This window comes from Xiphophorus hellerii, chromosome 7, assembly GCF_003331165.1.
Source record: "Xiphophorus hellerii strain 12219 chromosome 7, Xiphophorus_hellerii-4.1, whole genome shotgun sequence".
NCBI classification, from domain to species: Eukaryota; Metazoa; Chordata; class Actinopteri; order Cyprinodontiformes; family Poeciliidae; genus Xiphophorus; species Xiphophorus hellerii.
In genome coordinates this window covers 5,278,897-5,306,891 of record NC_045678.1, presented here as the reverse complement: position 1 = coordinate 5,306,891, position 27,995 = coordinate 5,278,897, and the positions used below count along the sequence as shown (strand labels likewise).

The 27,995-nt window shown below is 42.8% G+C and overlaps 1 protein-coding gene across 1 annotated transcript; it reads left to right on the top strand.

Annotated features, from left to right (window-relative positions):
• The first annotated feature begins 1 nt into the window (after position 1).
• Positions 2-27,899, top strand: LOC116722805 (interferon-induced protein 44-like). The gene is given in 8 exon segments (XM_032567115.1): positions 2-13; positions 161-307; positions 423-477; positions 480-581; positions 23,782-23,880; positions 23,977-24,087; positions 27,049-27,107; positions 27,660-27,899. Coding segments are annotated over 8 exon segments (825 nt in total).
• The last annotated feature ends 96 nt before the right edge of the window (positions 27,900-27,995 follow it).

Here is a 27,995-nt window from a genome sequence, read left to right as displayed (position 1 = left end):
TATGCATATACTTGTAAGATTAGTTTGGTCAGCTAAAATCCTGCAGTTGTTGACAAGTTCAGATTTTCTATGTTGTTGCTCTGTTTGTTGCGCTCCAGTTTAAAATATATTTTAGCAGCTGTATTCCTGCTGTTTACATAAAACACTTTTTCTCGCTCAGTACAAAACTTATAAAATCAAGAAAGAAGGCAGGGGAAACTTTTATCCATTTGTGTTCAATGACATCATGGGACTGGAGGAAGGAAGTGGAGTCAGAACAGAAGACATCGAAATGACCTTGAAGGGTCATGTGAAGAATGGATATAAGGTACAAATATATACTTTTCTACTCTTAACAATTCCATCTTCTAAAGATATTATAATTAGTTTTAAGAGAAAAATATATTTCCATACCAAATGTCCTCAGTATGTTTTTTCTGCAGTTCGATCCTTCATCCTCCATTTCTGCTGCTGATTCTGGCTACAACTCTTCCCCGTCAGTGACAGAGTTCATGTTCTGGTCTGCATTTTCAATGTTAACACAAATCAAGCCTCAGTTTTACAGAAAATGAGGAAAATCAGAGAAGCAGCCAGTGATCTGAGTAAGAAACAACAAATATGCATTTACAATAGTAATATACAGTTGAGAAACCATTTTATTTCACATATAATTTTCTCATAAAATGTGAATTTAGTTCTAGTTTACACAATTAAGTAACTGTGCAATAAACTACACAAGTAAGAGTAACAAAGTATTTGGTGAAATGGCTATTATTAACTACTATTTTACTGATCATAATGTGCAATGTAATATTACCCATTTATTTCAGCAGACATGAATAAAAATGAAGTTATCTGCACTGTTAGGTATTTTAAAACCAAAAATGAAAAATATTAATACAAGACAACAAATTAAGGTTAGAAGAAACCTAACATAAACATTTATCTGTGTATCGTGTTTTATTTTTTTTATGGGTTAAAATGTGTTCTTCATTCAGTTAAGTTACTTGCATTAGGTTGCATAGCAACAAAATTTACTCAAGAGTATAATATTTGAAAAAATAGTCCTAATTTTATTTATTTTTTGTCAAAAGTTACAGAGTAATTGAGTAAATCTAATTAGTTAATACCTGCCCTTGGCTGTTTGAGCAATATCACTTTTACAATTTCAATTAATTTTTAGCAGAATACATATTTGGTATCTGGAAGCCATTGTGACTTCGAAAATTAATTGTTAAATCCTACAAAACAGTAACAATAATGTTAAAGAATCTACAGTGTTTAATTCAAACATGTCTTTTTTTTCTATCAATCATTTTTATATTTCCTGATGTGTAATAACCTTTTTCTTTTATGTTAGTAGCTATTACGTTGTGTCTATGCTCTATTTTGAGTCGGAATGAACCACGTCTTGTTTAAACATATCTGCAATGTATATAGATGTTGTCTCACATCTGTCTTGCATCCTCATACATGTTTATAATTTTTATGTTGTGAAATATGCCCTTGATAATTTCCGGAATGCAATAGTCCCATTTCCATATAAGGTATGAGACTGACAGTGGCCTGTCCCCTCCCCTCTCTGTTTGCTGCAGCGAGATGTACTTGGCTAAATTACTGACTATGTAAACTCATTTGATGAACAATAAGGTGCCTTAAATATTTATTGAGCACTTGTTTAGATTAGGTTTTTTACATTTTATGTCAACTAATTTATATGGCGCATATTTATTGGATGATCCATGGATGTAATTTATATTGAATTTTAGATTTATTGAAAATGCATATTGACTGAAAATTATTGTTTAGAATTATTTTTAGTGCAAAGAGCGCCATCCATCCATCCATCTTCTTCCGCTTATCCGGGGTCGGGTCGCGGGGGTAGCAGCTTCAAGAGGTAGTCACCTGAAATGGTTTTCACTTCATATTTGTGCCCTGTCAGGTTAATAAGTGGGATTTCTTGCCTTATAAATAGTCATGAAAATAAAGAAAACCCATTGAATTAGAAAGGTGTGTCCAAACCTTTGGTCTGTACTGTATGTCAAAATATCAAAATACAAACTTGTGTTTTACATTAAACAGTAAGAAGTAAAGAAAAAAATTGTTAGTGTACATAAAGCAATAACAATAATTTAAAAATATATATATTGTTACATGCCTGGCAGGCTGTTTGTTTCTTTTTCCCCTCCCCCTTTGTTTCTTCACAGGTACTAGGGAAAGCTGGTGTCAATCTCCCCTGATTGATCCTCATCAACTATGAGCCAATCGGCAAGCAGGGAGGCCTTATTTAAGCAGCCCAGCTGGGGAGAGCGGGCAGCTGGCTTTGTTACCTGACGCATGTCTTGTTGCTCTTTGTGGGAAGGTTTGTGGTGGGAGTTAGAGGGCGAGGTAAGTTTGGGGTACCCTGTACATTTCATCACGTAGGTGTTTTTTTCTGTTAGATACACTAGGGTAAGGAGGTGGGTGCCACCCATGTAAAGTTTTGGTGGAAACTTTTGTTAGATTAGATAAGCAGGTTTTTTGTTTTCTTTTGTTTCTTTAGCTCAGACGGTAGTTAGGCCCTGTTTTGTTTATTATTTTCTATGATTTGGCACCCCCCTAACCGCCCCTTTCTCCCCCACAGTTTGTGTGAGCCTTCCGGGATTTTCGTTATCAATAAATCCCTCCTTTTTACAACATTCACCTGGACTCTGTCAAATGATTGTTGCTGTCGTGTTACCACCCTCCTCACAAAAAGGGAGGGGGGGCTGTAACAAGTGGGGGCTCGTCCGGGATCTCACTTTTCCCTGAGCTGTAGACATTCATAATAATTTGAGAGATCCTTGTGTCTGTTTAGAAATGAGCTTCAGCTTAGAGGATTTTGTACAGGCTCCTAGCCATGTACAGCTGGAATTGTGTCGTAAGGACGACTTGTTATGTCTGGCTGAGCATTTTGATATTTCAGTGAAAAAACACTTTTCAAAGGCTGAAATTAAGAACATTGTTGTTCAAAAACTGGTTGAGATTAAAGTCCTGGCGGACCCAAGTAAAATGGATGTAGATGTTTGTGATGTTCCTTCTGTTGATTTAGAACTCCCTCCTTCATAAGATGAAGGTGTTGCTGTAATGGCAACGCCATCAAGGGGGTCGGCAGAGCCACAGGCGCCCCCTGCGACTTTACCACGGTTCGATCCAGTGTCACCAGAGCTCAGTGGCTCCAGTGGTAATGTCAGACTCAAGGTTCGGCTGGCTCGCCTACAGCTGGAGGCACAGGAGAGGGAGTTGGTAAGAAAAGCTGAGTTTGATTTCAAACTTGAAATGCGCAAGTTGGAAATTGAAGCTGAAAAAGAGATTAAGCTGAAGCAGCTGGAGGTAGAAGCTCTGAGACTTTCACGTGGCAACGCGCCTCTTCATTCATCTGTGTACTCTGATTCTCCACAGGTGGTGTCGGACAAAAACAAGTTTGATGTCAGCAAGAATATTACATTAGTGCCTGTGTTTAGGGAGTCAGAAGTGGGCTGTTCTTCCCACCTTGCCCATAAAGGGGATTGATCTCATTCTAGGAAATGACTTGGCAGGTGGAAAGGTATTGCCTGTGCCTGAGGTGTTGGACACACCTGATACAAGTGTGGTCTTTGAACCAATGCCTGACATTTTTCCTGCTTGTGTGGTTACGCGGGCCCAGTCCAAGAAATACAGTCTTGATTTGTCTGACTCTTTTCTTGCTACAGAGCAGACTCAATCGGCCGGATCAGAGACGGAACTCAACAAATCTAAAAATGTATTTCCTCTTCCAGGTCCGGAGATGATGAAATTACCAGCTTCCAGGGAGGAATTCATCGCTGCTCAAAAGCAGGACATGACTTTGTTGAAATGTCATTCTTCTGTTCTTACCCAGGAGGAAGCCCAGGGGAAGAAGGTGGCATATATGGTTGATGATGGTCTCCTGTTGCGACGCTGGGCTGGTGAAAACTTGGAAGACTGGAGTACCATTTATCAGGTGGTTGTGCCAACAAGGTACCGCATGCAGGTGCTCGCATTAGCACACGATCACCCACTGTCGGGGCATCTGGGTATAAATAAAACTTATAACAAAGTTCTCAAACACTTCTTTTGGCCAGGTCTCAAATCTGATGTTTCGCTTTATTGTCGTACTTGCCATGTTTGCCAAGTTGCAGGCAAGCCAAACCAGGTTATACCTCCTGCTCCTTTGTCCCCAATTCTAGTTGTGGATGAACCATTTGGAAGGGTGATTGTAGATTGTGTGGGGCCTTTGCCAAAGTCTAGAAATGGAAACCAGTTCATCTTGACTATAATGTGTGCTTCCACCAGGTTTCCTGAAGCTGTGCCCCTGCGGAGGATCACAGCTCCCATGATTACCAAAGCTCTGGTAAAGTTTTTCTCAGTGTTTGGTCTTCCCAAAGTTGTCCAAACGGACCAGGGCACAAACTTTAAGTCTAGAACCTTTGCCCAGGCACTAAAACAGTTGGTTGTAGAGCATGTCACCTCAAGCTCTTACCACCCTGAAAGCCAAGGTGCACTTGAAAGGTTTCACCAGACATTAAAAGCGATGCTGAGAAAATACTGTATGGATACCGAGAAAGACTGGGATGATGGTATCCCATTTCTATTGTTTGCCGTGCGTGGAACAGTGCAGGACACTTTAGGGTGTAGCCCCGCTGGACTTGTGTTTGGACATGAGGTTAAGGGACCTTTAAATGTCCTTAAAGACCAACTAATCTCACCCTCTCACTCTGTAAAAAGTATTCCAGAGTATGTTTCAAAGATGAGAGAGCGCCTTCAGGCAGCTTGCGCACTTGCGCAGAAAGCCTTGGCTTCAAAGCAGGTCAAAATGAAACAACGTTATGACCAGAAAGCAGTCACTCGTGAGTTCAACCCTGGTGAAAAGGTTTTGATCTTGCTGCCCGTCCCTGGCTCTTCTCTAGAAACAAAGTTCTCTGGACCATATGTGGTAGAAAAGAAACTTAGTGAAACAAACTACATTATTCAAACTCCTGATTGCCGTGGCAAGACCAGGCTCTGTCATATCAATATGATAAAACCGTATCATTCAAGAGAGACCAACCAACTAACCCAGAATCGGGTTGAAGCTATTTCCCGTGTAACCTGTGTGTCAAAGTCGACTGAGGAGGATATGGTAACGCGCAAAGATCCTCCACAAGTTGCAAGGCTTAGTAATAGTGAAATACTGGCTAAACTGCCTGACTATTTGTCACATTTAGCAGGTGACCAAGTGGAGGACATCACAAAACTCATATCAGACTTCCAATGTCTGTTTGGGGATGTTCCTACCAGGACTAATGTGGTGTCTCATGACATTGTTCTTTCCAATACTGCACCTATAAAGCAGAGAGCATACCGTGTCAATGCCACAAAGAGGGAGATCATGAAAAAGGAAGTAGAGTACCTTGTTAAAAATGGACTCGCCATTCAGAGTTGCAGCCCATGGAGTTCTCCATGTCTATTAGACATGAAGGCTGATGGGAGTCCAAGGTTCTGCACAGACTTTCGTAAGGTGAATGCTGTCACCGTCCTTGATGCACACCCGTTACCCCTCATTGAAGACTGTATTGATGAAATCGGACCAGCAAAATTTGTCACTAAACTTGACATGCTGAAAGGGTATTGGCAAGTACCTCTAACCAAGCAGGCCTCGGATATCTCAGCTTTTGTTACACCAGACTGTTTTCTTCATTTCATCACGTAGGTGTTTTTTTCTGTTAGATACACTAGGGTAAGGAGGTGGGTGCCACCCATGTAAAGTTTTGGTGGAAACTTTTGTTAGATTAGATAAGCAGGGTTTTTGTTTTCTTTTGTTTCTTTAGCTCAGACGGTAGTTAGGCCCTGTTTTGTTTATTATTTTCTATGATTTGGCACCCCCCTAACCGCCCCTTTCTCCCCCACAGTCTGTGTGAGCCTTCCGGGATTTTCGTTATCAATAAATCCCTCCTTTTTACAACATTCACCTGGACTCTGTCAAATGATTGTGGCTGTCGTGTTACACCCCTCCTCACAAAAAGGGGGGGGGGCTGTAACAATATATTTAAATATGTTTTTTAAATACATTTTTTAAATATTTAAAAAAATTAAATATATAGAATATATTTTTAATGTATTTTTAAATATCCCTCCATTGATCCATCCATCCATCCATCTTCTTCCGCTTATCCGAGGTCGGGTCGCGGGGTCAGCAGCTTCAGAAGGGAGGCCCAGACTTCCCTCTCCCCGGCCACTTCTTCCAGCTCTTCCGGGGGAATCCCGAGGCGTTCCCAGGCCAGTCGAGAGACGTAGTCCCTCCAGCATGTCCTGGGTCTTCCCTGGGGCCTCCTCCCGGTGGGACGTGCCCAGAACACCTCACCAGGGAGGCGTCCAGGAGGCATCCTGACCAGATGCGCGAGCCACCTCAACTGGCTCCTCTCGATGTGGAGGAGCAGCTGCTCTACTCTGAGTCCCTCCCGGATGACTGAGCTTCTCACATTATCTCTAAGGGAGAGCCCAGGCACCTACGGAGAAAACCCATTTCGGCCGCTTGTATCCGCGATCTTGTTCTTTCGGTCATGACCCAAAGCTCATGACCATAGATGAGGGTGGGAACGTAGATCGACTGGTAAATCGAGAGCTTCGCTTTTTGGCTCAGCTCTCTCTTCACCACGACGGACCGGTACAGCGCCCGCTTGACGGCAGACGCTGCGCCAATCCGCCTGTCGATCTCCCGCTCCCTTCTTCCCCCATTTGTGAACAAGATCCCGAGATACTTGAACTCCTCCACTTGGGGCAGGACACATCCCCTGACCTGGAAAAGGCACTCTACCCTTTTCCGGCTCAAGACCATGGTCTCGGATTTGGAGGCACTGATCCTCATCCCGGCCGCTTCACACTCGGCTGCGAACCACTCCAGCGAGAGCTGCAGATCACGACCTGATGAAGCCAAAAGGACCACATCGTCTGCAAAAAGCAGAGATGAGATCCTAAGGCCACCCAAACGGATCCCCACAACACCTTGGCTGCGCCTAGAAATTCTGTCCATGAAAGTGATGAACAGAATTGGTGACAAAGGGCAGCCCTGGCGGAGTCCAACTCTCACCGGAAATGAGCCCGACTTACTGCCGGCAATGCGGACCAGACTCTGACACCGGTCATACAGGGACCTGACAGCCAGTATCAAAGGGCTCCCGGAGAACCACCTCACAGGGCTCTCCGAGGGACACGGTCGAATGCCTTCTCCAAGTCCACAAAACACATGTAGACTGGTTGGGCGAACTCCCATGCACCCTCCAGGACCCTGCCGAGGGTGTAGAGCTGGTCCAGTGTTCCATGACCAGGATGAAAACCACACTGCTCTTCCTGAATCCGAGGTTCGACTATCCGACGGACCCTCCTCTCCAGGACCCCTGAATAGACCTTGCCAGGGAGGCTTAAGAGTGTGACCCCTCTATAATTGGAGCACACCCTCCAGTCCCCTTTTTTGAACAGGGGGACCACCACCCCAGTCTGCCAATCCAGGGGAACTGCCCCCGATGTCCATGCGATATTGCAGAGTCGCGTCAGCCAACACAACCCTACAACATCCAGAGCCTTAAGGAACTCTGGGCGGATCTTATCCACCCCCCGGAGCCTTGCCACCAAGGAGCTTTTTAACCACCTTGGCGACCTTGTCCCCAGAGATTGGAGAGCCCAACCCAGAGTCCCCAGGCTCAGCTTCCTCAATGGAAGGCATGTTGGTGGGATTGAGGAGGTCTTCGAAGTACTCTGCCCACCGGCCCACAACGTCCCGAGTAGAGGTCAGCAGCACACCATCCCACTATAAACAGTGTTGGTGCCGTACTGCTTCCACCCCTTGAGATGCCGGATGGTGGACCAGAATCGCCTCGAAGCCGTACGGAAGTAAATTTCTTATCCTCACACCTGGCATAATGTCCCGGAAGAATCAGCTTACTTTGAATGGAGGGATAGAAAAGTGAAAAAGGTGTTTCGGCAAAATATTATGACGGGATACTACAGAAACGTGACACACCTGGTTGGAGAAATCGAGCCTATCCTTAGAGAAATAAAATCCGATGTTTACTTTGGACCGATTTACACGTTTATAAATAAATTATTCTTTAAAGCAGGAGGACAATATCAATTATGTTTTCATGCTCCGATTGTTTACATGCTCGGCATGCAACCTGGAGAATGGCTAACTTTTGATAAAAGCACTTCTCACCCAATAGACATGCAGGCAGGATTTTACATGATTTATTGTTACAGCGACGTGGTCGAACAGCAAATAGTGGGAGATAGTTATGCTCCTTTGCTGCGTACAGTTAAAGTGGAAAGTAAATTCGGTGATATAATCACTCAAACTTTTAATCCGCCCGACTATCTTCCTGTGGCGCAGAAACATGTCGAATCGATTCAAATAGAACTGAAATCAGACCAGAACGTTCCGATAAATTTTACCTACGGAAAGGCAATCGTGAAATTACATTTTCGAGCTGTGAGGTCACGAGGAAGCCTGAGATAATAATTGTATGAACTCCGATCAGAAACATTCGTATAAAATACGGCTGATGATAAGGTTATCATTCATATGGGCTCAACGTTGCAGCATGAAAGAGAGTATTTACTTCAGCAGAAGAACTGTATAAATCTGCGGTAACATGAGTCAGATAAATCTGAGAGATGATCCTCACCGGTTTGTACATTATCACCATAACCAGGGAGGGGGCGCTTTACCTGGTTTCTATGGGGTGCCAGTGATGTATGGCAGAGGGATAAGGTCGATATTTTCAAGACTCTTCCGTTTCGTATCGCCTCTAGTTAAATCAGGTTTCGCCCTGGCTAAACCTCACTTAAAAAGAGCAGCCACCAACATTGCTTCGGATGTTATAGGCAAAGCAATGAATAAAATATCTGTTTCTAAAGAGGGTCAAGAAGGGTCAGGAATTATGGTTCTGTCAAGAAGAGCAAGGACGCGCCCACTGGGATAGCGTGTGCGAAACTTACAAATACGTAGAGCACTGAAGCGAAAGAAATCAAATGGGAGAAGGAAGGCTAAAGCGAGGAACTCTGCTGCTAACAAAGATATATTTCAATAAAACATGGCTCTTTTGCATCACAAATCACCGGAATGCACTTTAGCTGATTTAGACTTATTTTCAGCCCCTATGACCCAGCTATCTATAGAGGACAAGGTCTACACTGAAATTTTTCCGCTGTCAGCTCTTATGGACAACGGTCCTATTGAGTTTGTGATCCCGGGAGGCGAGAAATATCTGGACTTAAACGATACCCTGCTTCATCTACGCATCAAGATCACCAATGCCGATGGTAGTGACCAGGCTAATGATGCGGCAGTGGGATTAATTAATTATCCTCTTAACACAATATTTTCCCAATGCGACATCACGTTGGGAGACCGACTGATATCTCAGTTGAGCTCCACCCACCCTTACAGGGCAGTGATTGAAACTTTACTTAATATCTCTCAAGATACTCTGAAGAGTCTTTTTAGCGCAGGTCTTTTTTTCAAAGATACAGCGGGAGCCATAGACTCTATCGTTCTAAATAACGGTTAAACTTGGGTTTAAATAAGAGGGCTTCCTTCACCGCTGAATCCAGAGAAGTCCACCTGTTGGGGGCACTCCATGCTGATATATTTTTCTGTGAGAGGGTACTGCTTAATTCTGTGGATTTAAGGATTAAATTAACAAGAGCCAGCGATGCATTTGTCTGATGGGAGCCCGTGACTCAACTTTTCGATTGAAAATTTTGGGCGCTTCTCTTTTTGTGAAAAAAGTGTCGGTTTCTCCCGCGGTCCGTTTAGGACACGCTTCTGCTTTAATGCGAGGAAATGCGTTGTACCCACTTTCCAGAGTTAATGTTAAAACACATTCTATCCCTGAAAACTCAAGAATATGTACTCAGGAGAACCTCTTTTTGGGAGCTATACCAAAGTATATAGTTCTGGGAATGGTTCATCACAAGGCCTTCACAGGAAGAAGGGACCTGTCACCTTTTCATTTTAAGCACATGGACGTTGAGTACTTGTCTCTGTGTCAGGAGGGCAGACAGATCCCGGGCAAAGCTTTCCAGCCCCAATTCAACCACGGAATATCGGTCAGAGAATTTTACAACATATTCTCTGCAACAGGCCGTCATCTTAAAGACCTTCCGCTGAGCATAGACCAAACTGATTTTAACCAGGGATACTCACTGTTTGTCTTTAATTTCAATCCGGGTGAGGACGCTGACGCTTTATCACCCATTTCTAATAGTAACTTAAGGTTAGAAATTCGGTTCAGAGTCCCATTACCACACACAACTACACTGATTGTGTATACCTGTTGCGATTCCATTCTGGAGATCAATTCGAAAAGACAGGTTTTGGTGGATTATTATTAATCATGAATAATCATCAACTTGAGAGTCTGCTACATCATCTGTTGGGGAAAGTATTTTGTGGAGTCTGGGCATGCGATGAACTGTCTTTGCTCTCACACGAGTACACAGAACCCGAATATTTTATTGTGAACACGCATCCTGCTCACATGCCCGGAGAACACTGGCTGGCTCTTACTTTGGAAGGGAATGGGATTGCCACGTTTTTCGACTCCTACGGGTTTCGGCCACACTTTGACTTCTATCCAGCAAGCATCGTAAAATTTTTGAAAGACAGGTTTCTAAAATAATATATCATAATAATCAACTTCAAGACACTCTGTCTGTTGTCTGCGGTCATCGTTGTGCTTATTACCTATGTAATAGAGCATGCGGTTTATCAATGCAGCAAGTACTAGATTCGTACCCCCGTAATGTAATGAAGAATGATGTCGTGGTTTCAGATTTTGTGAAAAAATATCAGCGCTGTGTAAAAAACCAAAAGTTTTGTTCTTTTAACCACGGAACATGTTCTATGCAAATGTTTAAAGATTGTCACAAACTGTTAACGTGATTTTCTATTATTGTATTAAAACAAGAGACTGTACACCTGAAAAATTATTCAATAAAATATTTTATTGGAAAAAGAATTGTTGTCAGAGAGTTTATGGAGTAAAAGCACTCCAACGTGATGGTTTCGTTCTTTTACGCGTACTTTGTTTTTGATCTCATTCTCTAGATCAAATTTAGGGGATAAAATAAATTTCTTTTTATGCGTACTTTTTATATCTGTGACCTCATCTTGTAAATCAAATTTAGGGGATAGGATAATCTTTTTTTTCTCTTCTGGAAGGGATTTTCACACCGTCTGTCTTGACACGCAGATATTGTTCACGAGCTTGCGGATTATTTACAGACAATACCGGGAAATTTAGTTCATCTAGTGTGGAAAGGAAATCAGTCCATCCTGCAGGCAGGAGGCTTTGGGATTTTCTTTTAAACGGGAGCAGAAGGTTTTTGAGTAAATCAACCAAATGAGAGCCTTTGGCGACATTTCCTTTATAAACAAATTCTGCTCTGGATGTCCACCCGCTGTTACTTTTGGACAGCTTCTTCAAAATGTATTCAGCATTTTTACAATCTCTTTCAGGAAGGACTTTCACAACTTCATTCGCAGTTTCATCCAATTCAGCCGGTTTATGAATAGAATCATCTTCATGGTTTCTAAGTTCAGGCGCTGGATCATCCTTGGCACACTGCACAATCACAGATAACTGAGGCTCTTCTAATTGACCTTGCTTGATTAAAGATAGATATCTTTGTAGCAAAGCATCATTTTTCTTAATTTTCTCATTTGCAGTGAGCCCTGATTCATTCAAAATCGCTGTCATTTGAGAATCCAGATCCTCCTCCACTGCTTCTCTGATTGACGTCTTTGAGGGGTTCAAATGTTTAAACTGATGAGGTGAGATGAGAAAAATCTTTTGAGATGTTTTAAGAGCCATTGCTTTTGTTCTATCTGCTGAGGATTCCGCCCACCAAGTTCCCAATCAGGGGAGTAAGAGCAGCTAGGATGGGAAGAATAAACCCTCCTCCTTGACTTTTAAGAGCCAGCTGTTTACGCTTTAATCCGGTTCTTTTATCGGCCAACAGTCTGATAATTTTTCGCTGCTTTTTCAATTTCTGGTGTTGAGAAGGTGTTAGTTTAATATTTCCTTTTAGAATGTTCAGAGCAATCTCACATAAAGTTGTAAGGAAATCCGGTGAGCAATGAGCTAAAATATCTTTATGCTTCTGAGGAGTGGCCTGGTAAAGAGCCCTGAGCATCGGAGCATTCCTTTTTATGCGTGCAGACATTCTGACTTACTTTGATTTAGGTACATACACCACCGGCCACTCGTGAGGTAGTATTCCCGTTCTCAATCTGTAATGTTCTGGACAGCTAGGAGTAAGATCTATGATTAAATATCCGTGAGCTTCTTTGGTTGCATCTTCAAAACTCTCCAGGAAACATGAGAAAGGTGTTTTGAATCTAGGGTCAAAGTATACCTCTTGAACATTGTTGGAATAAGACATTTTTTTTCCTTGTCTCTTTCTTTCTCTTAAACTCTAATAACCAAAAGGTAAAGTTGAACCATCAGGAAAAAGCCTGCGTTTGTCATACACAACCTGAAACCTTTTAAGAAATGTTGCATTTCTTAAAATGAACCCCTTTTCATCATGTTTGATGGTGCTTTGAGATACCTCGATAACTCCTTGTCGGGACCCGTGTAAGTACCCTCCCACCAACTCTCTGATGCTGTCAAAATTGACTCTCTCACTGCACTCATGCGTTTGAGTGATACCTTTCACACGGATCACTACTTTCTTATGTTTTTTTGTTTGGTAAGCATAGCTTTTAGGCCCCGCTGCTACAGATTCCTGAATGGTGTCACCTCCCAATTCGTCGGTTAAATCCCCGAGATAATTTCCCAGTTCTAGAGGACTCTCACCATCTTTTACCACATAGATCAGACTTTCTGTGTCTATGTAGAGAATCTTATCCTGCACTCGCTCCAGACAGCTGAATAGTTTTAAACGAGCATAAGCTGTGGTAAATGCTGCGATGAAAATGTTATTTACCCTGCTGGGAGGAGTGATGCAGCGTTTGCTGTAATTCCACTGCATCAGACAGGTTTCAGGACTGAGAAAGTGAAAGTACTTCACCACGTATTTACCTGAAAACAGAAACTTGAAGAACTCATCAGGATCACTCACAAAGGTGGTCTGAGAGAGATCATTTCTTTGTGCAAACTTTCCCCAGAAGCTATTGAGACACAGTTTAGCTACTTGTCTTTTAGCTGGGTTCACCTGAATTTTTTCCGCATCCAGCCGGACGCCTTGATTGAGTGTGTATTCTCTCACATATTTCAACCTGCTCTCCTTATCTACCGCTTCAGGGGGATAACCGCTGGCTTCCTGTTTTCCCTTCAAAAAGGTGTGAATGTAGCCTTTAACGATCGAGCTACTGCTTCTCTCAAAATGCCAGACCTCAGTGATTTTTCCAAGACGGTACCCACATTGCAATGCTTTTTGAAACTCCACACTCACCCAAACACCTGTCAGAGACCGAGCCTCATCCTCGTGGGTGCAGACCCCTGCTTAATTGTTAATCTCTGCACATGTGCGGCAAAGAGTGAAAACTAGCTTACCCCGAGATGTCTTTTAGGGCAGAACTGGAAAAAACAGACCCCGTGGGGCATAAACGGTGGCTCTGATGAAACCAAAGTAGTTGTTGGGATCATCAAAATCTTTGTAAATGATGGTGGGGTGGCCTAGCGGATATGCAAAAGTAGCATTTACGTACGGGTAGAGAGATGTGAAATCCACATAATGCACAGACTCACCCGGCCCTGCTGTGTACCTCAGCTTGAGAGCACAAGTTCGACCGCCGTACAGAGCGTTCCAAGGGGTCAAAGGGTCTGGTGCAGCAAATTTTACCAGGAATCTGATCACCCCTGGATCAGACTTTTTCATTGGAAAAAACAGACCCCGTGGGGCATAAACGGTGGCTCTGATGAAACCAAAGTAGTTGTTGGGATCATCAAAATCTTTGTAAATGATGGTGGGGTGGCCTAGCGGATATGCAAAAGTAGCATTTACGTACGGGTAGAGAGATGTGAAATCCACATAATGCACAGACTCACCCGGCCCTGCTGTGTACCTCAGCTTGAGAGCACAAGTTCGACCGCCGTACAGAGCGTTCCAAGGGGTCAAAGGGTCTGGTGCAGCAAATTTTACCAGGAATCTGATCACCCCTGGATCAGACTTTTTCATTTCATCCCACTCATGTTCCCACACAGTCTCGACTCGAACACCATAAATGGTTTGCAGAACCTTAGATCTTTAAACCGTAGCTGCATAAATTTGTTCAAACGGTACTTTTCTCAAAGGACACGTTTCAGTGTGTTGGAAACACTTCGGACATGCGTGGTATAAACATCCTTCAAAGGAGAATGCAGTGGCTAAACCTGAAATTAATGCAAATCCATGGACAAAATAGGGTCCGATTTTGCGTTCGCCCGAGTTCAACGCGTGTTCAATCTGTATGTTCTCACTGTCCATCTTCCACTCTAGCCACAGAATGGAAGCATTAGAGAAAGTTTTGGACCCATGCCTGTAATCTACAGCAGATGGGATGGCCAATGTTCTTTCAGGAAGAAAATTGGTCACAAAAACCTGCATGCATGCAGAAAGAATTGTGATGCTCTTAAAGGGATCCACGATTGTCTCATTAAAGAACTCCTCTCTGAATTTAACACAACCTTGAAAAAGAATGTCAACATCATTTTTACAATAATGGAGGGATTCTTTCTCAAAGTCGAGTATGCCTTTGGATGCTTCTCTGTACCAATCAGTAATTTTCTGCTGCTCATCAGGATTCATAAGTTTGACGCCGTAACAATCTAAAGGAGGAAACACACCCACATATTTGAGATGCTGTTCAGACGAAAAATTGTGAGGGAAATGTCCTTTGGAACGGTCGCAGAACCCCAGTGCTTGGGACATGGCACTCAGTTTCATAGTCAGAAATGACAGGCTATCGATAAATTTCAACTTGTAATCAGGGTCTGTAAAGCAGAGCACTTTACCTCCTTGCATGATTAGAAAAGGCTTGATACATAACTGCACCATAGAGTTAAGCATTAAATAACTATCAAAGCCACGAGCATTATGTGCGATGAAAATGTATCCCTTATACATAGCTCTTCTAAAATGCAGAAGAAATTGCTGTGCACAATCCAGACCGTAAGCATGCCATTCAACACCTTTCACGGTTTTTGAAAAGACTAGAAAGTGTTTATGTACACCGCTCTGATCAAAAACGGATTCAAAATCATAAAACAAGTTTGTCATGAAGTTTGTCATCAGAAGCACTGGTTTGAATGTAGCATTGATGATCGTTAAGAGTTACATCTGTACCAGGAGGTATATTCTTTTCACGGCAGATTACACATTTCGATTCACATACGTGTAAAGTATTCTCTTTGGTCATAGGAACGTAATATAACCTTTTACACATAGAACATAATTTGATCATCTCACAATCACTGATAAGCATTTCAGCATGAGGTCTGTTGCGAGGTTCTTTGTGCCTATCGAAGCATGTAGAGTTTCGACATATTTTGTTACAGTCATCGCAGCGTACTGGATTGTACTGCAGATGTGTGCAGCTGTAGTTGCAGCAGACTCCGCAGTACCCCCGGCAGTGATGGGTGTTAGAATTATTATGACTACTGTAACAAAATTTACAAATAAATCTTGATCCGGTAAAACCTGAAAGATTCCTAATGCCATAAAAATGATTATTATGGAGGAGGAGACAGCAGGGATTTGACCGATTTTGGAAATCTGTTTCAAATTTAGACAAAGCAGTATTTTTCGAGGTTCGGTGAAACATTACAATTTTTCTTTGTAAAATGTTTTCAAATTTAGCAACGTCGCTGAATGTAACCGCTGTCTGATCAGATAGGCCTGCCTGATGCTGCCACTTTCTTCCCTGTTCAAGAGCTTGTCTGTCTGTAAATTCAGGGTGAGCTACATGTGCCAGGCTGGTAGCAAAACACAATTTATTTCCTGTATTTTATTTACAATATACAGGTGATGCCTCTTCTTATTAATCAATTCACATTCCAATGTTCTTTCAGCCTTGCGGTTTGAACCTCCTGTAGGATTCTTGACTATCTGAAGAATCAGCTCCAAGGTACTTTCAGAAGGCAGCTCTGCATTAGATTGAACCACCTCATCTAAAAATTCGTCAAATGCAGGCAGGATTGCATCATTATCAGTAACAGAGACAGTTATGTGATGAGAAATATTATCCCACACTAATTGTAACTGTACAACATCATTACGTACAGCTATCGATCTTGCAGCATTAGCCAGATCAATTAAAACATCCATAACTGCAGTGTAGAATTCAGCAATGTCAGGTACAGCATGGGTTGGAGGCGTGATTGATAACGATCTCCTTATTTCAATGTTATTGAAACGCTGACGTTCAATCCTCTGACTTTGGTCTAGATCAGTGGTCCCAAACCATTTTAGTTGCGCGGACCGGTCAGCCCTTCGCAATTTTGCTGCGGACCGGGGGTGCGTCATAAGTATCGAGTCAGGGGCGGCAGGATTAGGGCTAATCCCCTCGTTTTTTGCAAGGGTTACCAAAAAGAACCCGCGATACGCGAAATCCGCGAAGTAGGAACCTTTATTTTTTTTACAATTACTATACAATAAAATACTCCATAATACATTGAAACCAAAGAACAAAACCTTTTTACAGGCCCAAACATTTGTTTAACAAATAAAAAGTACTGTATAAACAATTTTTTTTACAAATAACTACTGTCCTGTAAAATAATAATTTTAATATGAACTGAAAGCGGATTCCCGTGCCCAAATTGCGGAGATCAGTGCCGCCCCACCGCGACCTGAGTTATTGGATTAGAACGGGAAAAAATAAAAAATGATTATGAAAAAAAACAAAACAAAGTACAGTAGGACAAATAGTGACTCACGTGTATTTCACTGCTCTTCTGACTGAGCCGCTGCAGCCTGACTCCGCTCTGTAGCGTTTCTTTTTCTTCTAAAGCCCGCGGTGCAGGTGTGTTTTTCGAGAGAAGAAATAGTTATCGGTAGTTGTTGTTGCTCTTTTTTCTTCTGGGCAAAAAGATTCTTATAAACTGACATGCCACTGTCGATTATGTTAAATTTGGCAAGCTGTTTTACGTATGTGTACATATTATACCGCAATGTTGTTGACAGACAGGTAGAGAAGAAGTGGAGAGACTGTTTCGCCAATCAGAACACAATGCATGATGCAAATCTGCGAAGCAGCGAGACCGCGAAAGGTGAACTGTGAAATAGCGAGGGTTCACTGTACTCCGATGTTGTTTTGTTACTCATTCAAGTTGGCTCAATTTTGACGCGCAAGACGTAACCGGTAAAATCCGGTTTAGGATTTTCATAATAAAAGATCCGGAAGTAGTTCATTATTTCTTGCGCGGCCCGGTACCAATTGATCCGTGGACCAGTACCGGTCTAGATTACCTCCTTGCTGCTGTGCTTCATCATCTGCTGCAGAAACTGTTTTAGATGGTAACTCGGAGTGTGATTCTGTATTTTGAAAACCTTCATCTATTGAAATGGTAGATGAGGCAGCGGGTGAACCAACGGGTGAGTTTTGTGGAGATATGCAGTTATTTAAACTGCGGACGGCATCATTAATTTGTCTGAAATAGTCTGAGACTTCAGATGCGTTTAAAGTATCTGATATGGATGATCTAGCAGAGCTAAGAGAAGGACTTTGTGTAAAGTTATTTTCCTCAGTAGTCAGTGCTGAAGCGATTGTAGAATCTGAATGGAATTAATAATTTGTTGAGAATAATCTGAGATTCTGTATTTTGAAAACCGTCATCCAACACAGATGAACCAGCGGGTGAACCGACAGGTGAGTTTTGTGGAGATATACAGTTATTTAGACCATGGACTGCATCATTAATTTGTCTGAAATAGTCTGAGACTTCAGCTGGGTTTAAAATAGGTAATCTCAGTGGGCTAAGAGCAGGGCTCTGTGAAAAGTTATTTTCCCCGGTATTCAATGCTAAAGCGATTGTTTGCAGAATCTGTATGGTATTAATAATTTGTTGAGAATATTCTGATTGAGATAAATCAACTCTACGTTCTTGGTCATCCATTCTTTACTGAGTTATAAGAGACAAATCATACATGAATCATTTCACAATCACCTTTGCATCAGAGGAAACATTATGCAGCACTGTTCTGCTGGCTTGTAGCAGGATTTTAGCTTTTTCTCGGTCAAGATCCAAAGCTCGTCCTCCTCTGCGCGCAGGATGTCTCTCCAGAAGCAGAAAAGATTCTGTAATAAATAATTGGGAATAAACTTCTAGCAGCTATGAAATGTGATTTTACAAAATACATTCAAATAATATACCTGTAATCAATCCATCTAATAAAACGACTCTGGCCTGGAGATTATGTGCTCTCCTCCTCCTCTCTCAGTCTCAGAGTCTGGAAGCTGTGAAATATAATTAGTGTGAGTAGTCATACAACTGATTACAATCACTTAGGTAAAACAGCTTTAATTATACACAATATTTTAGTGAAAAGCATTTGAAAACGCTTTTATTACAGATTTTGAGTTATACTGTGGTGTGGAGAAATCACACACACACACACACACACGCCCACACACACACACACACACACACACGCACCCATGGCAGGGGGTCTGGGTGGGGACAGATGGCATGCTGCAGATTCCGAGAGCTGATAATCAATATGCATGGTGACTGGAGGATGAATCTGTGATGTTTTAAATTGTACCTACCGGATCTTTGTTCAGTATGGATAATAGATGTCCAGAGTCAGAGTCTCAGATGTGTCACACATTATGACTGGAGGTCATGAGAATGACCCTGATAGCAGGGCCGGGGGCCAGGCCTCTCCCGCTTCGCGCAGTGTCTCAGGAAGATATTCTGTTTAAAACCAGAGGTAACTACAACACCCCAAATCTTTTTAAATATATTATATTGTATATTATTCTAGATTGTCTAACAGTTATTGTTTTTTCATACTTTAATTGTATTACTCTTAAAACTCATAGAGCTCAGAAGGAGTTCACCAAAAAAACAATGTGCTGCATTGATCAGAATGACAGATGTCGTAACAGGTGTGTGAGGAGAGGGGTGGATGGGAGATGGGTGGGAAAAGGGGTGGGGAGGGGGAATTAAAATCAATTAGTTACGGGTAATTAATCCATCAAACTCCGATTAAATTTTGACAGAAGGGTGCTTATTAGGTCTCTCTTGTCTTGTACATTCATGGTCTCATGTACAGTTCCTCTGTCTCTGGTTCATAAACTTTGACCCTTAATCATCCATTGTTTATTCTGCTACCGTCAGTTATCACTCTTGCTGCAGACCATCTGGTGTCAGCTTCCAATTTGACACGTTTAGTTGTCTTCCTGCAAGCATTTCTCACAAGGCACAAATTCCAAAAGCAAACAGACATAGAGTATTTATATTTGTAATTAATTTAAACGTATCAGGTGTCCTGGTGCCAAGTGCACATATGGACACCCTTATACTTGAACATGGTGTTCGTTATGGACAATCCATGACGAGCACAGAAGTCCAACAACAGAACACCACTTGAGTTCAGATCGGGGGGGGCCGTTCCTCCCAACCACGCCCCTCCAGGTCCCACTGTCATTGCCCACGTGAGCGTTGAAGTCCCCCAGCAGAACAAGGGAATCCGCAGGAGGGACACTCTCCAGTACCCCCTCTAGGGACTCCAGGAAGGGTGGGTAATCTGAGCTGTTGTTCGGCCTGTAAGCACAAACAACAGTCAGGACCCGTCCCCCCACCCATAGGCGGAGGGAGGCTACCCTCTCGTTCACTGGGGTAAACCCCAATGTACAGGCGCCGAGATGGGGAGCAACAAGTATGCCCACTCCTGCCCGACGCCTCTCACCTTGGGCAACTCCAGAGTGGAAGTATGTCCAGCCCCTCTCAAGGAGACTGGTTCCAGAACCAGAGCCATGCGTCAAGGTGAGACCGACTATATCTAGCCGGAACCTCTCGACCTCATACACTAACTCTGGCTCCTTCCCCACCAGAGAGGTGACATTCCAAGTCCCAAGAGCTAGCTTCTGCAACCGAGGATCGGACCGCCAGGGTCCCCACCTTCGGCCGCCACCCATCACACAATGCACCCGACCCTTTTGGCCCCTCTCACGGGTGGTGAGTCCATGGGAGGGGGGGCCCATGTTTCCTCTTCGGGCTGAGCCCGGCCGGGCTCCATGGGTAAAAGCCCGGCCACCAGGCGCTCGCCATCGTGCCCCCCCTCCAGGCCTGGCTCCAGAGTGGGGCCCCGGTGACCCGCATCCGGGCGAGGGAGCATGAAGTCCAATGGTGCTGTTCATCATTGGGGTCTTCAGGCTGCGCCTTGTCTGGTCCCTCACCTAGGACCTGTCTGCCTTGGATGACACTACTAGGGGCATGAAGCCCCAGACAGCATAGCTCCTAGGATTATTGGGACACTCAAGCCCCTCCACCATGATAAGGTGGCATCCCAAGGAGAGCAAAGAGTGCCATTTATTGAATTGTGTGCACACTAGAATGTTTTGATTATATACAGTATATACAGTATATATATACAGGGGTTGGACAATGAAACTGAAACACATGGTTTTAGACCACAATAACTTATTAGTATGGTGTAGGGCCTCCTTTTGCGGCCAATACAGCCAATACAGCCAATATGGCCAATACAGCCAGGTGTTTCAGTTTCATTGTCCAACCTCTGTATATACAGTATATATAAAAAAAAAAAAAAAAAAAATTCCCTTCTCACCCACCGCGGGTGGTTCTTATCCTCTGAGCTCGGGTCCTCTACCAGAGGCCTGGGAGCTTGAGGGTTCTGCGCAGTATCTTGGCTGTGCCAAGGACTGCACATTTCTGGACTGAGGTGTCTGATGTTGTTCCTGGGATCTGTTGTAGCCATTGGTCCAGTTTGGGGGTGACTGCCCCGAGGGCCCCGATGACCACAGGCACCACTGTGGTCTTCACCTTCCAGGCCCTCTCCAGTTCCTCCCTGAGGCCCTGGTATTTCTCTAGTTTCTCGTGCTCCTTTTTCCTTATGTTGCAGTCGCTTGGTATTGCTACATCTATCACAACGGCTTTCCTCTGTTGTTTATCCACTACGACAATGTCTGGTTGGTTCGCCATTACCATTTTGTCTGTCTGGATCTGGAAGTCCCACAGGATCTTAGCTCTGGCGTTCTCCGCCACCTTTGGGGGTGTTTCCCACTTTGATCTCAGGGTTTCCAGTCCATATTCTGCACAGATGTTTCTGTACACTATGCCTGCAACTTGGTTATGTCGTTCCATGTACGCTTTCCCTGCCAGTATCTTGCACCCTGCTGTTATGTGCTGGACTGTCTCAGGGGCCTCCTTGCACAACCTACACCTTGGGTCTTGTCTGGTGTGGTATATCTGGGCCTCTATTGCTCTGGTGTTTAGGGCCTGTTCCTGGGCGGCCAGGATGAGGGCCTCTGTGCTGTCCTTGAGTCCAGCTTTTTCCAGCCATTGGTAGGATTTACTGATATCAGCCACTTGGGTTATTTGCTGGTGGTACATCCCATGTAGGGGCTTGTCCTGCCATGATGGTATCTCTGGCACCTCAACCTCCGTTCCCTGTTGTCTGAGATATTCACTGAGCACATTGTCTGTTGAGGCTTTGTCCCTGATGTATTTATGGATCTTAGTTGTTTCGTCCTGGACTGTGGTTCTCACACTCACTAGTCCTCTGCCTCCTTCCTTGCGGCTCGTGTACAGTCTCAGGGTGCTGGATTTGGGATGGAATCCTCCATGCATTGTTAGTAGTTTTCTAGTCTTAATATCAGTGGCTTTTATCTCCTCCTTTGGCCAGCTAATTATTCCAGCAGGGTATCTGATTACTGGCAGGGCATAGCTGTTTATTGCGCGGATTTTGTTCTTGCCATTGAGCTGGCTTCTCAGGACTTGCCTTATTCGTTGGAGGTATTTAGCTGTGGCTCCTTTCCTTGTGACCTCATCGAGGTTGCCATTTGCTTGTGGTATACCTAGGTACTTGTAACTGTCCTCTATGTCTGCTATTGTTCCTTCTGGGAGTGAGACCCCTTCTGTGCGGATGACCTTCCCCCTCCTTGTGATCAGCCGACCACACTTCTCTAGTCCGAATGACATCCCAATGTCCGTGCTGTAGATCCTGGTGGTGTGGATCAGTGAGTCGATGTCTCGCTCACTCTTGGCATACAGCTTGATGTCATCCATGTAGAGAAGGTGGCTGATGTTGGCCCCATTTTTGAGTCGGTATCCGTAGCCAGTCTTGCTGATAATTTGGCTGAGGGGGTTCAGGCCTATGCAGAACAGTAGCGGGGACAGAGCATCTCCTTGGTATATGCCACATTTGATGGACACTTGTGCAAGTGGTTTGCAGTTGGCTTCAAGGGTGGTTTTCCACAGCTTCATCGAGTTTGCAATGAAGGCTCTCAGAGTCCTGTTGATGTTATACATCTCTAAGCATTCAATGATCCAAGTATGCGGCATTGAGTCATAGGCTTTCTTGTAATCAATCCAAGCCATGCACAGGTTGGTGTGTCGGGTTTTGCAGTCTCGGGCAACTGTGCGGTCTGCGAGGAGTTGGTGTTTGGCTCCTCTGCTATTTACACCGATACCTTTCTGTGCCGTGCTCATGTATTTATCCATGTGTTTGCTTATCTTGGCCGCTATGATGCCTGACATGAGCTTCCATGTTGTGGAGAGGCAGGTTATTGGTCGGTAGTTGGGTGGGACTGGACCCTTTGATGGATCCTTCTGGATTAGGATTGTCCGCCCTTCAGTTAACCATTCAGGGTGAGTCCCACTTTGTAGCAGCTGGTTCATTTGGTCTGCCAGTCGCTCATGGAGGGCAGTGAGTTTCTTTAGCCAGTAGGCATGGATCATGTCAGGCCCTGGTGCTGTCCAGTTTTTCATACCTGAGACTCTTTCTTGGACATCTGTCACAGTGATGGTTTAGTGATGGTACAATATATATATATATATATATATATATATATATATATATATATATATATATATATATATACATATATATATATATATATATACAGAGAGAGAGAGAGAGAAAAAAAAATGGTATTGTTTTATTATTCAGGCCAGGTTTGATGGCGAGCTAAAAGTCCAGGCCTAGAGCCCAAGGAAAGATTGAACTTTTGGTGCTTGAAGACTTCTGCTTCTCCTGCCAGGCTGGTAGGAGGCTCCTTGCAGCCAGCGAACAATTTTGTCCCCACACTGATTTGACATTTTTTCAGCCCAGGACCTGCACCAAGCACTTTATAATTACCTTGCTTAGGACCTCTAATCAACCCCAGCTTGGGGTGGATGAACTAAATGATATGGGCTCATTAATTGTGGAACTGTGGGATCGATTGATTGATGTTATTTTGTTTTGCTTTTCTGTTTTGTTGTTCTCTTTTGCGCGTTTTAAATGGCCATTTGGATGTTTCCACTGCTGTTTTTTTTTACACTATAAATACAAACCACTTGGAACTGCAAATTTCTAGTCTGTCTGCTCCTTCATGAGTCGTATCTACCTTCTGAGAAAACTAGCCCATTGACCTTATTGGTCACAATGCATTTACATTGATTCAAAATATAGTATACTGTTAACCTTACAGATATGCTACAGTACTCTAATCTGTATGTGACATTATGTATATTCTGTCTTTGTACTTATTTTGATTGTTCAGTGTTTAAAAGAGATTATGCATTTGTGCTTGTTAAAATGTATTCTTAATTTGTCAAATTGTACAGGAAAAGTTCACTTGTGTGTCTGCAGGTATTCCTCAACTGGCTGTTCTCACTAATATTGATTGTGGATGTGGTGAAACTGATAAAAGTCTGAGGAATGTCTACCAAAGCAAATACTTAAAGAAAAGGATGAGTTTCAGTGGGACTTATTCAATAATTGAGATTTCAGTTTATTCACATAAACATTTAACTCATGGTTAAATAATAACTGTGTCTGAACTTTAGATGAGAGACTTCAGCTCCAGTCTGGGGATCCCAATGAACTGCATCCTTCCTGTGAAGAACTACAGTCATGAAATACTGTACAACAACTTCCATCTTTTGTCATCGAGTTGTAAGGAACATATTTCACATCCCTACAGAGACTCTGAAAAACAAATTTGTACCCAGAACTACTAACCTGTCAATTAGCTAATAATCTTGTAAACATAAACTATGGAAAATTTGTAGAAATGATTTTAATTAAAACAAGTGTTCTTGATTCACGTTGGTACATTCAGAGCAAAGAATATTTCTGTCTTTGGATACAATTTGCATTTGTAATTTCATTTTGTGAACTTTTAGGAACCTTTGATTACAGATGCAAAACAAGAACCTCCATCTAAACACCATCTGACATCTTTTACTTAAAGCAACAAATTTTCACCCAAACTTCAATTTGTTTAATGCAGGGGTGCCCAAAGTCATCCTCCATGTTTTAGTTCTCTCCCTGGTTTCGCACACCTGCATCAAATGATGGCTCACTAGAAGTTCTAAAGAGAACATTGACTTGCTGAGGAGATTGTTACTACCACTGGGGAGAGAACTGAAACATGCAGGATGCCGGCCCTCAAGGACCGATTTTGGGCACCCCTGGTTTAACCTCTTGACCAATCAGGTCCAGACATTAAAAAAGGGGATCAGTCAGAACGGAGATTGATCGAGGAAGAATGAACAACCCAGCTTTGGCCTGCAGCTTCTACCGTGACTCATTCTATCCAACCAAGGTTCAAATGAAATCTTGTTCTTGTCTGAGATGAGCAGAAACGTCCTATATAAAGTAAACATTTACATTTATAGTCAAGCAAGCACGGCATTTTCATTTCTCAATGTTCATCAACTGAAAGTGTGAAATTTTAAATCAAAGGTAAAATAGAATGATAAAATAAATAAAACATTAAATTTTATTTATCCCCATGGCAACATTAAGTTGTTATTGCCACAGAGTCTCTGTTAGTGAGGAAACATTTGACAGTAGAAATACTAAGAGCTATTTCTCCACTGAAACAGAAAACTCAGGGCCCTTTTGTTTAGAAATAATTTGATTCTAATCTTTTCAAGACAAAATTTTCAACATTGTAAAGGATTCTCTGTAGATGGACGTGTTTCCTTCTGTTTTGTGTTGTTTTATCTGAAGAGATAAAACCTTGATGCCCATGTTCCTTTGGTACGTTAGAAAAATGCTAAACCTTTTCTAATTCATATTTTAGAGAACCTGGCTCTGAATGAAATGAGCTTGATTTAAACTAGCAAACTGCACTGCTGAAGATTTTAAACAACCTCAAATGTAATATTGATGGGAAAAAAACCTTCAATTCAGATAGGAAAACACCTTTGTGTGGCTTTTGATACCGTTCGACACATTATCCATTGTAGAACTGTCCTAAAGTTTTTATGAGGCCCCTGGAGAAAACAGTCAGAACAGAGATTGTTCATTGCACTTACAGTCTGACAGGTTTTATCACTGACTTTAAAGTAAATGGTGGAATGGAGAAGTCAAAGTCACAGGTTTAGTGAAATACAGGTCAATTAGAACAAACTTGGAATCCAGAGACTCTAGTTTATTAGTCACTCTTTAGCTTATTTTTTAGAAACTGTAGAGTGCTCACTATTTAGATGGAGATGGATAATAGGATTATTATTATCCTATTATTGCAACCCAGAAAAAGAATTAGAACAAACTTAGAATCCAGAAAAAATTCTTAAAGAACAGGAGCATTTAGTTTTTATTATTATTTATTATAGACTGTGTAGTACTCATTACTTTTACAAATTTAGAGCACACTTAGAAAGTCTAGAGAATACTTATACTTATCTACCAGCAGATACTGATACTAGATACTGAATAGGATTATCTAGTTTACTGTGGATCAACATTGCTACATTATTTTTCTTCTTTTGCTCTTTCCTTTGGTTTGTTATTTTGTTTGCATTTCCCTTTAAATCCCGTAAAGCACTTTGTATTGCCTTGTTGCTGAAGATGTGCTATATAAATAAAATTACTTTTACCTGTGTTGATGTATTAGCTATATATTGTATGACAATCTAAAGAGTTATCATCATGATAACGTTGTTGCGGTTTATTTGTCGTCTCGCTGCCATCTGCTGGTACAAAAAAAAATAAATAAAAATTAACTCCATAGCGAGTGAAAATAATAGCTTCATTTGCCTCATCTTCTGTATTTCTCGTAGACCACTCTCAGCTCTATTTAATAAATTTCGAAACAGAAATCTCTCCTCTCATCCCTTACCGGATGCTCGTGGTGGCCGTAGTATTTAAAGATCTAACTCAACAAAGCTTTTCAGCAGCAAGGTGTTTTCAGCGCAAGTGTTTTTATATCATAACAACTCATGAACCAAGGTCATGCATAGGGAAGCAACAAACAAAACATGATATCAAGTTAAGTTCCATCATTAACTTTGTAATTGAGCATGTTTCTAATACATTCTAAACAGGCGGGTTTTAGTCGAGATTAATCAAAGTCGCGTTTCAGCTGTTTTAAGGTCTCCCGGGAGTTGATCCAATCCACGGGGTTTAGATGCTGAATGCTGCTTCTCTTTCTGGTCTGGTCCCGGGGTCGTAGAGCAGGCTCAACCCGAAAGACCTCATGAGCCTGGGAGGTTGATGCTTTACAGCAGATCTTCATTGTTTCGTGGTGCCAAGTCGTTCAGTGATTTGCAAACTAACAATGGTATTTCAAAGTCAATTCTTTGGGCAACAGGGAGCCAGTGTCGGGATCTTTAAACTGGTGTTTTGTGCTCCATCTTCCTGGTTTTAGCGAGAACGCGATCAGTAGCATTTCTGATCAGCTGCAGCGTTCGATTGGTTTGTTGGAAAGACCCGCGAAGTCGCCTGGCAGTAACCAATGCAACTGAAGATAAACACACGGATGTTCTAGATCTGGCGAGTCATTGTTCTTTAACCCAATAAGTGCAAAAGTTTTACATAATTTATATATGGGTATATATATAAAAATCCCCAGTTCATCTTCAGCATTCTTTTCACGTAATAAGTATCTCTCCTCCGTGTTCGCAGCTTCTCTCAGTGCCAGACGGGCACTGAACGATCCACTGGTGGTGGTTGGTCAACCTCAGGCAAAAGTGCACACTCTTATGCAGCAAACGTGATGCATGTCCTTCCCCTCATCGTCCTTCACACCTTTATTTTCAGGTTCATTCTAGAATGATCTTGTCTTTCGCCCGTTTCCTCTAACGTCACCCTGTGAGTCTGATCCTAGCATCAGCATCCCATCTCCAGTAGCAGGCAGTTATTTTCTCACTCTAGTCTATTCATTCTCCCATCCTCTCTTTGCTATCTCAATATCTCACAGCTAGCTTCCTTCCACCAGCTAACATATCTTTTCATAGCATCCACTTTACCTTTGTTCACCTTCATCTACCATCTTCTCATCTCTTACCTCTATCTCTGCAGTTATCTTCTAATTACTCCTCGAGACACAGCCTGTAAGCCCCTAGTTAGCCTAGCTCCTCCTGCCTCTAATTCTGAGCTTAGGCCCTGGCCTCAGCTCTTTTTGGGGGATTTCATTCTCTATCAGTAATATCACTCCATAGTATCATTATATCACCTCTGCTGGCCTTCACCTATCAGCATTCCACCTTCTCTTGCCCTGCTGTGTCCCCTGCCAGCCTTTTTCTACCAGTGGCCCATGCCCCGCTGTGTCCCCGCTCACCCATAGCAATCACTCTTCTCCCAGCATCACTTCTCCCTATGCCTCGAACCATTCCCAGCTGTCCTTCAGCCATCTGCCTCTCTCCTCTAATGCCCCGCTGCACTTCCAGCCTGCTTCTTTTTCTAACCCGCTGCCCCTCATCCCTTGTCCTGTTCCTTCCCCTGCTGGTCCCTTCCATGTCATCGTTACCTCCTAAGCCCTGCCGCTACCAGCTGGCTTCTTTTTCTAGCCAGCTGCCCCGTATCCTATTCCCCGCTCCATCTCCTCTATTCAACACGTCCCTTTATCTTAT